Raw genomic sequence first — 13,910 nt, 5'->3', positions numbered from 1 at the left:
CTTTATTGAAGGACAAGGTACAGACCGTTTACAAAGTTGGAAATACAGACTTTTTACAAGGTAGGAAGTACAGACTTTTTACGAAGTAGGGAGGTACAACCTATTCACACAGAAATGTGGTACAGACTTTTTTCACAGTAAGGAGGTACTGACTTTTCACAAAGTAGGGAGGTACAACCTTTTTACAAAGTACCTAATGAAAAAAATGCTGTTTCTTATCAAGAAATGATTCATTCATATGAATACTTTAAAAAAGAGGCAATGAGCAATCCATCAAGCCTCCTCTGGACTGCTAGCAGCCTAACCTTACAACAGTATGTGTTGATGTGAAAGTACCATAGTTAAACTAGGAAAGGTGGGCATTATTCTGTCCAGTTAATGACAATAGCGATGGTTAGTCTAGGATTAGAACACAGGACCAATAGGCTACCAAAATTTAACTCAAAACACTGAGCCACTGGCTTTCTCCTGACTAACACACTATGAACCACCGGACATTCAGTTTGGTGGAAGAAACAATCCGTGGTTATAGTGGTGCTAACATACAAGGCATCTTAATAGGATATAAAACCAGCAGATCCTTGAATGATTAAGGGAAGTAACTCTACATAGTTCATTGTGGCAACATACAACTTGGCCTCCTGTTGCCCCAGCTTTTGTTGGAACAAAGAATGATGATTTTAGAGTTTCATGACATAACGTATACTGACCTCTCCAGGTTCTTGAAGATATTGACATTCTCATCCCTGTGTGTGAGTTGGAATGCTAATGCGGCGTGGTGGTTCTCCAGTACAGCCCTAAAACACAATGTAAGAATTATGTTTTCTCAACTTAGGAAAAATATTTTGCCTAAAGTCTTTTACTAACTTCAGTGACAAAAATATCTTTACTGAAATCTGCTATTTTTATGCATTTTTTATACAATTTGGGACTCTGGTCCTTTAATGACAAAAACAAAAGAGAAACTGAAAACAATTATAGTGTAGTCTGTAAACAATTGCTTAATTGTATGCCACTCATATGATAGAGGCTATTTATAGAGATATCTTACACATCATTATAGAGAAGTGCAAGGCTGTTGCTGTCGTTGATGAGGAACGCATTGGTTCTGGCAGGGTGGTCAACGTCATGGATGACAGCAGCTATCAGAGCTGCAACTTCATCACCTTGGTCAAACACATTCTGTAAAATAATACATACAATATGAAATCCTGTTGTTTTAGGTTCAACATCTCCTATTCCTATCTCCAAAGTGGGGTCAGTATACCATATGCACCATAATCCGAGACCATGTGGTACTGGTACATAGTCTCTCACATAATAAGAACTGTGAACTTGGAAAATTGTCAAATGAAAACTAAACATCAAACTAAATTTGTATTCAGAGAAAGAAATGAACAAACTTCACTTTGCTACGAGCATTGTTTTCAGTAGCATACACTGGAAAATAAAGACGGTGTTTATATCAATGTAAATTCAGTCATAGTAGACAGAGTTTGTAATAGGGCTGGGATGGGTAACCTGCATACCTGGGACAGGTGGGTAATGATTTAGACCTGAGTACCTGTCTCAATATCGGGACCCATTATGATCATGTGACTGAAAGAGTAAACAATGTAATATGTTATTCCTTCATAATTAAAAGGTTGTACTTTGAAGATTTAAACATAATTACAGTTACTTCTACTGAATATAATATAATGATTCAGATATTGAAAAACTTGAAAATTTAGTCTCCAGACTGAGGAATATATCATAATTTTTTTCAAATTTGATGTCAGGAATTAACATAATGGGTATCCGGGTAGGGTACGGTAATAGGGGTGGGGTACCTGGGTAGAAAATTTTGACCAGCCATAGTTTGTAACGTATCAGAGATTTGTTTAGAATTTGATCAATGGGGCACTAATTACAGTTGATACAGATTACAGAGTATGTACATGAACATCCTCTGCAGCTACCTTCATTCCCCTCACCATGACCACATCTGCCCTTTTGGCTCAAGAAGTGTTGTCCTGCCAGTAATATAATCACCCCAGCTGCAGTGTGGCCCTTACTGTGGCTTAAAGGGAGCAGAGTGGATATTAGTGTGAGTTACACTCACAGGGAACAAAGTGGACCTTAGTGTGGCTTACAGGTAGATAACTCTCCAGATAACTCTCATATACAACTACTGTCACTGATTGGGCCACTGCCACTGGGTCAATCCTAGTGAAACAGATAACACTGCAGTTGAGATTTATAACAATTATTACAGGGGACATTTCATAACTGAAACATGCCTTGAATCATTTCATTTCACTCCATGGATTATCACACATTTGACTGCAAGGTTGAACAACACGCAACCTACAGAGATGAATCAGATATACCCTGTTAGGTTGAATCCAACGTACCATTGCAGAATTACCTGGTAAGTCACAATACTACCACAGGTTTTGGTAACAATACTAACACAGGTTTGAATCACACTAGCACCACAGGTTTGGGTCACAATACTATCCTAGGATACAGCCATCATGTAGCCACCATTAGGGCCATGAAACTGATGACTAATGTAAACCTGTCGGCTGCAGTGAGGCAAAGACAGACGAAACCTACGAACCTGTTGGCTGCAGTGAGGCAAAGACATACGAAACCCTCGAACCTGTTGGCTGCAGTGAGGCAAAGACAGACGAAACCTATAAACCTGTTGGCTGCAGCGAGGCAAAGACATACGAAACCTTCGAACCTGTCGGCTGCAGTGAGGCAAAGACAGAAGAAACCTATAAACCTGTTGGCTGCAGCGAGGCAAAGACAGACGAAACCTATAAACCTGTCGGCTGCAGTGAGGCAAAGACAGAAGAAACCTTCGAACCTGTCAGCTGCAGTGAGGCAAAGACAGAAGAAACCTTCGAACCTGTCGGCTGCAGTGAGGCAAAGACAGACGAAACCTATGAATCTGTTGGCTGCAGTGAGGCAAAGACAGACGAAACCTATAAACCTGTCGGCTGCAGCGAGGCAAAGACAGAAGAAACCTATAAACCTGTTGGCTGCAGTGAGGCAAAGACAGACGAAACCTATAAACCTGTTGGCTGCAGCGAGGCAAAGACAGACGAAACCTATAAACCTGTCGGCTGCAGTGAGGCAAAGACAGAAGAAACCTATGAATCTGTTGGCTGCAGTGAGGCAAAGACAGACGAAACCTTCGAACCTGTCGGCTGCAGCGAGGCAAAGACAGAAGAAACCTACGAACCTGTCGGCTGCAGTGAGGCAAAGACAGAAGAAACCTTCGAACCTGTTGGCTGCAGTGAGGCAAAGACAGACGAAACCTATAAACCTGTTGGCTGCAGCGAGGCAAAGACAGACGAAACCTATAAACCTGTCGGCTGCAGTGAGGCAAAGACAGAAGAAACCTATGAACCTGTTGGCTGCAGTGAGGCAAAGACAGACGAAACCTTCGAACCTGTCGGCTGCAGTGAGGCAAAGACAGACGAAACCTATAAACCTGTCGGCTGCAGTGAGGCAAAGACAGAAGAAACCTTCGAACCTGTCGGCTGCAGTGAGGCAAAGACATACGAAACCTTCGAACCTGTTGGCTGCAGTGAGGCAAAGACAGACGAAACCTATAAACCTGTCGGCTGCAGTGAGGCAAAGACAGACGAAACCTATAAACCTGTTGGCTGCAGTGAGGCAAAGACAGAAGAAACCTTCGAACCTGTCGGCTGCAGTGAGGCAAAGACAGAAGAAACCTACGAACCTGTCGGCTGCAGTGAGGCAAAGACATACGAAACCTTCGAACCTGTTGGCTGCAGTGAGGCAAAGACATACGAAACCTATAAACCTGTTGGCTGCAGCGAGGCAAAGACAGACGAAACCTATAAACCTGTCGGCTGCAGTGAGGCAAAGACAGAAGAAACCTATGAACCTGTTGGCTGCAGTGAGGCAAAGACAGAAGAAACCTTCGAACCTGTCGACTGCAGTGAGGCAAAGACAGACGAAACCTATAAACCTGTCGGCTGCAGTGAGGCAAAGACAGAAGAAACCTATGAACCTGTCGGCTGCAGTGAGGCAAAGACATACGAAACCTTCGAACCTGTTGGCTGCAGTGAGGCAAAGACAGACAAAACCTATAAACTTGTTGGCTGCAGCGAGGCAAAGACAGACGAAACCTATAAACCTGTCGGCTGCAGCGAGGCAAAGACAGAAGAAACCTATAAACCTGTCGGCTGCAGTGAGGCAAAGACAGACGAAACCTATAAACTTGTTGGCTGCAGCGAGGCAAAGACAGAAGAAACCTATAAACCTGTCGGCTGCAGCGAGGCAAAGACAGACGAAACCTATAAACCTGTCGGCTGCAGTGAGGCAAAGACAGACGAAACCTATAAACCTGTCGGCTGCAGCGAGGCAAAGACAGAAGAAACCTATGAATCTGTTGGCTGCAGTGAGGCAAAGACAGACGAAACCTTCGAACCTGTCGGCTGCAGTGAGGCAAAGACAGAAGAAACCTACGAACCTGTCGGCTGCAGTGAGGCAAAGACATACGAAACCTTCGAACCTGTTGGCTGCAGCGAGGCAAAGACAGACGAAACCTATAAACCTGTTGGCTGCAGCGAGGCAAAGACAGACGAAACCTATAAACCTGTCGGCTGCAGTGAGGCAAAGACAGAAGAAACCTATGAACCTGTCGGCTGCAGTGAGGCAAAGACAGACGAAACCTATAAACCTGTCGGCTGCAGTGAGGCAAAGACAGACGAAACCTATAAACCTGTTGGCTGCAGCGAGGCAAAGACAGAAGAAACCTATAAACCTGTCGGCTGCAGTGAGGCAAAGACAGAAGAAACCTATGAATCTGTTGGCTGCAGTGAGGCAAAGACAGAAGAAACCTTCGAACCTGTCGGCTGCAGTGAGGCAAAGACAGAAGAAACCTACGAACCTGTCGGCTGCAGTGAGGCAAAGACATACGAAACCTTCGAACCTGTTGGCTGCAGTGAGGCAAAGACAGACGAAACCTATAAACCTGTTGGCTGCAGCGAGGCAAAGACAGACAAAACCTATAAACCTGTCGGCTGCAGTGAGGCAAAGACAGACGAAACCTATGAACCTGTCGGCTGCAGCGAGGCAAAGACAGACGAAACCTATAAACCTGTCGGCTGCAGTGAGGCAAAGACAGAAGAAACCTATGAATCTGTTGGCTGCAGTGAGCAAAGACAGACGAAACCTTCGAACCTGTCGGCTGCAGTGAGGCAAAGACAGAAGAAACCTACGAACCTGTCGGCTGCAGTGAGGCAAAGACAGAAGAAACCTTCGAACCTGTTGGCTGCAGTGAGGCAAAGACAGAAGAAACCTATAAACCTGTTGGCTGCAGCGAGGCAAAGACAGACGAAACCTATAAACCTGTCGGCTGCAGTGAGGCAAAGACAGAAGAAACCTATGAACCTGTCGGCTGCAGTGTGGCAAAGACAGAAGAAACCTTCGAACCTGTCGGCTGCAGTGAGGCAAAGACAGACGAAACCTATAAACCTGTCGGTTGCAGTGAGGCAAAGACAGAAGAAACCTATGAACCTGTTGGCTGCAGTGAGGCAAAGACAGACGAAACCTATAAACCTGTCGGCTGCAGTGAGGCAAAGACAGACGAAACCTATAAACCTGTTGGCTGCAGCGAGGCAAAGACAGACGAAACCTATAAACCTGTCGGCTGCAGTGAGGCAAAGAAAGAAGAAACCTATGAATCTGTTGGCTGCAGTGAGGCAAAGACAGACGAAACCTATAAACCTGTCGGCTGCAGTGAGGTAAAGACAGAAGAAACCTTCAAACCTGTTGGCTGCAGTGAGGCAAAGACAGACGAAACCTATAAACCTGTCGGCTGCAGTGAGGCAAAGACAGAAGAAACCTTCGAACCTGTCGGCTGCAGTGAGGCAAAGACAGAAGAAACCTATGAATCTGTTGGCTGCAGTGAGGCAAAGACAGACAAAACCTATAAACCTGTCGGCTGCAGTGAGGCAAAGACAGAAGAAACCTTCGAACCTGTTGGCTGCAGTGAGGCAAAGACAGACGAAACCTATAAACCTGTTGGCTGCAGCGAGGCAAAGACAGAAGAAACCTACGAACCTGTCGGCTGCAGTGAGGCAAAGACATACGAAACCTTCGAACCTGTTGGCTGCAGTAAGGCAAAGACAGACGAAACCTATAAACCTGTTGGCTGCAGCGAGGCAAAGACAGACGAAACCTATAAACCTGTCGGCTGCAGTGAGGCAAAGACAGAAGAAACCTATGAACCTGTTGGCTGCAGTGAGGCAAAGACAGACGAAACCTATAAACCTGTCGGCTGCAGTGAGGCAAAGACAGACGAAACCTATAAACCTGTCGGCTGCAGTGAGGCAAAGACAGAAGAAACCTATGAATCTGTTGGCTGCAGTGAGGCAAAGACAGACGAAACCTACGAACTTGTCAGCTAAAGTGAGGCAAAGACAGACGAAACCTACGAACCTGTTGGCTGCAGTGTGGCAAGGACAGACAAAACTTATAAACCTGTTGATCGCAATGAGGCAAAGATAGACGAAACCTAAAAACCAGTTGCTACCAAATGTGGTACTGGAGTACTTCAATATCTTCTGTGAGTTTCTGGGACTTCACTCCTGTCCTACACCAATAAAATGACAACATTAGGCATTAACTATAGTTTTATTAGTTTGTGTAATGAATAATTATTTTTAAATTATGACATATTGCAACCTTTGGTTTTGGTGATATATAATATAGGTAAGAATTGAAGTCTCTTACAATTGCGTTGTCATTAAACAAAGACTCACTGATAATGCTTTCCAGTTACTTGGAAGAAAGCTGTCCAATTTTACTTAGTGTAGATTGTATGAACATACTATTGATACTTCCACTCTGCAACATCTTAAAAATTAATTCCTGTTCCATTTACATACAGGAACAATTTCATTTTGTTTTTAACTGTCCTGTTTATCAAGATTTAAGGAAATTGTACTTTAAGCCTTATCAATGCAAAAATCTATCAGTTTTCAAACGTGAGTACCTAAAATCTTCAGTAGCTCTGTAATCTGTGTAAACTCCTATACAAGGCTTCAAAGTTAAGACCAAACTTATTGTCAAATGTGGTTGCATGTTCTCCTAGTGCTGACTCAAATTTGAGAAAATGAACACACATTTTCCAGAATGAAAGGAAATTGGTATCCACCTCAAACATAGTACACAATCTGAATTTGGTGGACAATTTTTTTTAATTGTTTGGACTTTTTTAGTCTAAAAAATACAGTTGAGATAAAAATTCTGCTGTTTCAAATTGTCAAACTCAGTTTGAGATTTGAGTTAAAACTTAAGTTTGTTTCGAGAAATCGGGCTCGGTTCTGACACAGATGTTTTTGGGTTAAACGGTATAGTGAGTGAGTGAGTGAGTTCAGTTTTACGCCGCACTCAGCAATATTCCAGCGATATGGCGGCGGTCTGTAAATAATCGAGTCTGGACCAGACAATCCAGTGATCTACAACATGAGCATCGATCTGCGCCATCGGGAACCGATGACATGTGCCAACCAGGTCAGAGAGCCTGACCACCCGATCCCGTTAGTCGCCTCTTACGACAAGCATAGTCGCTTTTTGTGGCAAACATGGGTTGCTGAAGGCCTATTCTACCCTGCGACCTTCATGGGTAGGTTAAACGGTATAAGGTCTATGAGCAGTGATAAATACAAATGGTGCAACAAAAATTCACAGTAATAATAATGACGATGACATTAATACATGATCATAACCAAGATAATAATCTGACCTTGACCCTTTCTCTATCCAGGAAGAATGCTGTGGCGTGAAGGACATCGGCAGCATGTGTGGAGTTGTGATAAGGATTACAGATGTGGTAACTGGCCTCAATCAGTTGTAGCCAGTTTGTCAGACAGGTTTCACTGATATTCAAATACTCGCAAACTCCAAACCGGGAGAATATCTGCAAACCTAAGTACACCAGAGGTCTGAAAACAAAAGAAATAGAATGTTACTAGTCTAAAATCAGAATTGAAAGATTTAATCATATTGTCTGTATACATATATATGTTTATCGTATCATTAACATGTTCACTGTTTGGGTGTGGTAGGGTGACTAGACATATTATAGTCTGTTTGCAGTGAAAAAGTATTTTGAATTTCACTTTTGACAAAACAGTAAGTCAAATAATGTGAAATTAAGATTGCAAATCCTCATAATTTTACCTTGCTAAATGAACATTTAAATCTGAGAATTTTATTGAACTTAGGATGAAAGTTGTTTAACAAATGATCATGGTTTTAAATCTTTATCACTGGTTTGTATTACAAGGGGGAATGCACTTTAAATTAAACATAGGGTTGGTCGAAGTTAACACTTATCAATTACTGCATGTGCAATTGTTTAACTGTTCTAACTAACCCACTTACTCCCTTGTAATACAAACCAATAATTGTCATCTGAAACTGTGATCGTTTGTCTAACAACTTTCATCCTATGTAGTATACAAATTCTGAATTTTTCTATGTTCAGACTATACATGGAATTTCATTATGTGAGTATATTCACATGAAGGGTATTTGTGCCATCATAACCATCAGCCATGTCATAACAGTGTACATCAACCTCTCTGACTTCATAAACTCAAGTACTCTTCATGCTTATATTCTCCCTCTCCATTTTGTTGTGTATCACTTCCTTGATAACTGTGTCAGCATTTACGCTAAAATGATGCATCTATTACATTAAAGAAGTTGCCTATCCATAAAAATGTTCCGCTCCAATCTGTCTAAATTTCAATACATCTCAAACCATTCATACCATCAAACATTTGATGGCTTATTATCAAAATGGCCCTCAATACAACTGGTCCTCAGGTCACCTTTGTCCTGTGGCACAACAATTACGTATGGTAATACTATACATAATGCTGTTCCTGCTGTGGAGTGACTGAGTTGGGTTTCACGTTGCTTTTAGCAATATTCCAGCAATATCCCTGTGGGAGACACCAGCTTCACACATTGTACCCATGTGGGGAATTGAACTCAGGGCTTCTCCATGATGAGCTAAGGCTTTTAACCATGAGACTACCCCACCGCCCCCTTTTTGGGATAAAGGACATTTGGTTGCATCATGAATTAATGTTTTCTTTATATCTTCTACTGTAGACTACTTGATGACTTATATTTTCCTCTACTCAACAATAAAACTACATCATAGCATCAATATGGACCATTGTCACTGTTCATCCTTCCAAATGGTGAACTTAAATGCAATGTATTGTCAAATTTCAAAATAATCAGCATTTCAGAAAAATGTGAGAATAATTGTCTGGGAATATATTGAAAAGAGTACCCATTTGTGATATTACAGGCTCAATTCAAAGCAAAAATAAACATTGCCTACTTCAAAAGGCACCACCTGATAATTACAAAGGATGTTTTTACCTTTTATTGGTGCCTTTCTCCAACTGTATTATATCAAAGTCCCAGGTTTTCTCATTCTCAAGAATTGCCTGTATGTTTTCTGGGATCTGTGTCAGGGCAGTCGGACTAGACGGAATGTGAGCATGAGGATGATGAGCTGAGGACACAGAGCAACCGATGTCAACACAAAACACATTATCTTACCTCACACATAGATGTCATTTTCTGATTGACTGAGTGCCCTTCTGTTATTTTCAATATAACCCACTTACAAGTGAGTAACATTTCTATATACTCTTTTGGAATGCTGAACTCATTTGGTACTTCATGGTAGTGATTCTTTATCTTGAATAACACTGAATCAGAAATTACCGATGTTTTGTGAATGCAAATCTGTTTTCCTTATTGTCTGCAAATCTAGTGATGGCAACAAAGAGATTTCTACCAGTGCTTCAAACTATTCAAAATTAACATTGAGGTTTTCAGTATGATAACTACATTTTTCTATGTTAAACAAACATCGAGAGTACATTAACCCATGTGTGCCATGGGACCAGTGAACATCCACTAAACTTTTAGGGGATAATATTTAAAGCATAAATTGGTCTTAAGCAATATTATTTAGGGAACTGTCTATCAATTCAAAAGATAATTCTTGCATCAATAGATGTACATAGAAATAATGTTACTTTGGATGTTGTTTTATGACCTCGCCCCACTCTCATTAGAGACATATTCCTCAACCCATCTTGTGAAAACCTGACTACATTTTAAATCAAAGCAACAGTGTAAAAATTACGAACTATAATAACAGTGCATGAAACTAAAAAATGCCAGGACACCCACAGGACTGATAACTGAAAATGTTGCTGGCCCTGTTAACATGTAACCAGCCCTGCACTAAAAATAGGAAATTGAGATGTGGTGTTAAACTAAAGTAATTAATGAATTACTTGTAGTGAGGTAAAGAAGTTAAACATGTGCAAAAGGAAATTTAATAAAACCATGACTTGGTGACCACTGTTGATTAAGATAGGGTCACTTCCATCTGAATCAGAACCGCAGAAAAGAATGACATTCATTGGCTAAAAGCATTCTCTAGGCCAATCACATTTAGTGTTAGATCTGTGGATCTGGGTATGCTGATTTGTGGAAGTTCCAGTTTGATTGATCGTGAACTATACAGACATCATCTAGCTACGACAATTGTAAATTACTTTCAGAATATTTCCTGCAGTAAATGACCTGGTCAAATATATACTCTTGGAAATGTATTGGCGCACAGGGCCGACTATAAAACAAAGTTTTTAAGTCCGCCATGTAACTAGCAGCAGTGGGCCGCCGAGCAGACGCTATTTCATAGCATGATAATAAACATTAGATAGCCTCATATAAGAATGTCGAGTTTTGATTGGTCCATGTGACTCTGATAAAATACCATGTACATCCATCACGATCCGCGAGCGGGAGTATAAAAGTCGTGTACTCGTGCTACGAAAGTCATATCACCCCGCTACGCCTCGGCGACGACGCGAAGTGAGAAAAGCGTGCATCGACAAGCCTTTAGTAACGTGCGGTGCACTGAGGTCAAAGGATCAGCTGGTGTCAACATGGCAGTATGTCGATTCGATGCATGTTGTTTTGTTTGGATTTAGTGAAAACATTCAGCTAGATAAATGCGTTACCACATCGTGTCTCAGGAAATACAGTATTTTATCAGCCCCCGGTTTTGGAATACAACCTTACTCGGGACTGATAAAACCCTGTATTTCCCTCGACACGATGTGATAACTTATAATATAATCATTTACAAATTATTCTGCAACATATATTGTCAATCACTGAATGATTCTAATAACTGTTCATGCATTGTTCTATGAGTTATCTGTGATGGAGAACAAGGACACAGATAACAGATAATTCAACAGCATTGGCACACCACCTACTTGTTTTGGGTATATGTGTATCATGACCTGAGAGTCGACGTTTCATATTTTGCTGAAATAAAAAAAAAAGTACAGTAAATTCACCATCAATATTACTTATCAGTTCAGATGTGTCACAAATACATTAAAACACATAAAGAAACTTTAAAAGGATGATATTACAGTCAATGATGTAATAATATCATGTGTATATCACTTATGGTTGAATAACATTAATTCAGATTTTTGTCTATTTCAATTTTTTTTCTAGTTAAAGGTAAAATGAGTTTCTCTTGTCATAAACCTGGTGGAAAATGTGAGACTTAACCTCAGAAACATGACAAGGTATTTTTCACTTACGGATACTAAACCGCCAACAAGGTCAGAGGTCATTGGGTCCTCATCCTTCATACGTTGAGCAAAATATGGTGAGTACAGCTCGCTGGTGCGGAGGATATCCAGCACACGGTCCAGGGATTGAACTACTGTCAGGGGGCAGTTCTCCTGGGCTGCATTGATAATGTTGATCACCTGAAGTATGTAATCATAATAAAACATTCAATATAACACATATCACATGGACTCATTCATCAAAGGGTTTGGGGGACAATTGTTCATTCTCAACTCACCTGAATACTCACCTTATTTATATATTTTACTACTTCAAAAATTGTTAAGCATGGACAGCTTCACATGACATAGTAATCCACTTCACTGCAATATGTATACACAGATACATCCAATATATCCATGCTACTGTTTGCCCCTGGGTGTAAAACAAATGTCAGATTCACTGCACTTAAGCCTTGCCTGCATTGAGAGCCCGTTTAGGTACCGGTATATCAGCAGTGCAGCATGTTTACAAAGACAAAGATAATTTTTATAGCCCACCTTAGTAATAGGAGCCTCAATTGTCATGGAGTGTATCCGCGCTATAGATTCCCGTCGCTTCGGGAAACCGTGGATTCCACCTGGAAAATACCATTGACAATGTGTAGATGTTCACATTTTTTAAACCTACATACTCCCTATATGGTATATGTTATATCAACTGCCTTAGCTGCCTTGTAACTAGACCAATCAGTAATCTTTACAAGCATCACCTTACAGAACTGGAACATTTACATGACAGTCCATTGCATTCTGGTGTATACAGCAGGATAGAAGTGGAATAAAGATGTGTTATAATTTTAATAAAAAAAATGATAGTTTCATCAACTTAGGAACGTATTTGTGTTCCCATCCACTTTATCACTAGAAAAAGAAGGTAATTTGTGTACAGTTTTAATATGAGGCTCTGTCTTGTTAATATTCTAAGCATTCCCAGCATCCACATTACAGCGAATATGCACATTTCTTTCTCCGGTGTACTATAGTTTGAATTAATAACAATTTAGTTATATGATCTTGAATTCTGTATCAAACAAAGATAGAACTGACTGGTAAGCATAAACTGGTTACGGTCATGTAACTACAATACGACTCACCATTGGCTAGTTGGGTGTAGTCGGAGTCCTTGATGCGCTCCATGTGCTGGGAGAGATCTAGTGGAGATGTTTTTACTGACACAAATTGACAAATTTTCCTGAAATTACGGAAACAACATATTCAATAACACCTTCCACTGTGAGAAAAATCAAATGTCATGTTGTGACAGTCACATGCCGTTGTCAGGTGTGTTAAGTGTCTAAATCCGGCTTGGAGTGAGTGAGTGAGTTTAGTTTTATGCCGCACTCAGCAATGTTCCAGCTCTATGGCAGTGGTTTGGACCAAACAATCCAGTGATCAACAGCATGAGCATTGGTCTTCACAATTGGGAACCGACGTCATATTCCAACTAAGTCAGCGAACTGCATCTTGCATGGGTTGCTGAAGGGCCAGTTCTACCCCGCACCTCTGCGTTGGATCAGGAGTTAGTGGTCATAGTGTGATGGATTCTATTTGTGAGGATATCAACAACACCATTATCTCAAAGACTGTCCTCAATAAACACACCAGTTTTACAGATGCTTGACAGTTAGTTTCATTGTTCCACTCATTGTTTGCGAGGTAGTATAGTTTTACGGCATCCGCAAAAATATTTCAGGTATATGGCAGCAGTCTGTAATTAACCAGGTAATCAAATCTAAACCAGAGAATCAAGGTATCAAAAACATGAACATCGAACTACGCTCTTGAGATATGATGACCTGGCAAGCAATTATTGGGTTAATGAAGATCAATTCTCAGACAGACCTTCACAAGTATCGTGAGATACAACAACCAGAAGGGTAACGCTGGGAGTGAATAAGGAAATCAAGGACATGCAGTAGAGTTAGTATTCCAGCTATACTGCAGTCTGTTACTGACTATGTATGGACCTATCTGTATGTCATGACAACAATGAGCAGAAATCCAAATTGACATCTTGTTTGGGGTTTTTCCAAATGTCCCTGACCACAATAAGGTACCTTGAAAATGAACACAGTGTTTTTTACATCCAGACAGAAAGTACACTCAAGCAATATTATCGTGAACACAGGTGCTGTAAAACACTTTCATCCATTCCAAATCTGCTATTGCAAGACCAAA

General features: G+C 41.0%; 1 protein-coding gene across 2 annotated transcripts in view; it reads right to left on the bottom strand.

The window, feature by feature from the left end:
- Positions 1 to 13,910, bottom strand: part of LOC137278606 (high affinity cAMP-specific and IBMX-insensitive 3',5'-cyclic phosphodiesterase 8B-like) — a 182,851-nt gene that overhangs the window by 11,312 nt on the left and 157,629 nt on the right. For both annotated transcript variants that reach the window (XM_067811074.1, XM_067811073.1), the window contains exons 9-16: positions 12,827 to 12,924; positions 12,231 to 12,310; positions 11,700 to 11,870; positions 11,361 to 11,412; positions 9,436 to 9,571; positions 7,778 to 7,976; positions 1,052 to 1,182; positions 711 to 797 (exon numbers count right to left, since the gene is read on the bottom strand). In XM_067811074.1, the coding sequence (XP_067667175.1) occupies positions 711 to 797; positions 1,052 to 1,182; positions 7,778 to 7,976; positions 9,436 to 9,571; positions 11,361 to 11,412; positions 11,700 to 11,870; positions 12,231 to 12,310; positions 12,827 to 12,924 (954 nt within the window). The remainder of the gene's footprint in view (positions 1 to 710; positions 798 to 1,051; positions 1,183 to 7,777; positions 7,977 to 9,435; positions 9,572 to 11,360; positions 11,413 to 11,699; positions 11,871 to 12,230; positions 12,311 to 12,826; positions 12,925 to 13,910) is intronic.

This window comes from Haliotis asinina, chromosome 3 (assembly GCF_037392515.1).
Source record: "Haliotis asinina isolate JCU_RB_2024 chromosome 3, JCU_Hal_asi_v2, whole genome shotgun sequence".
Lineage (NCBI taxonomy): Eukaryota > Metazoa > Mollusca > Gastropoda > Lepetellida > Haliotidae > Haliotis > Haliotis asinina.
This window is presented reverse-complemented; position numbering and strand designations above follow the sequence as displayed.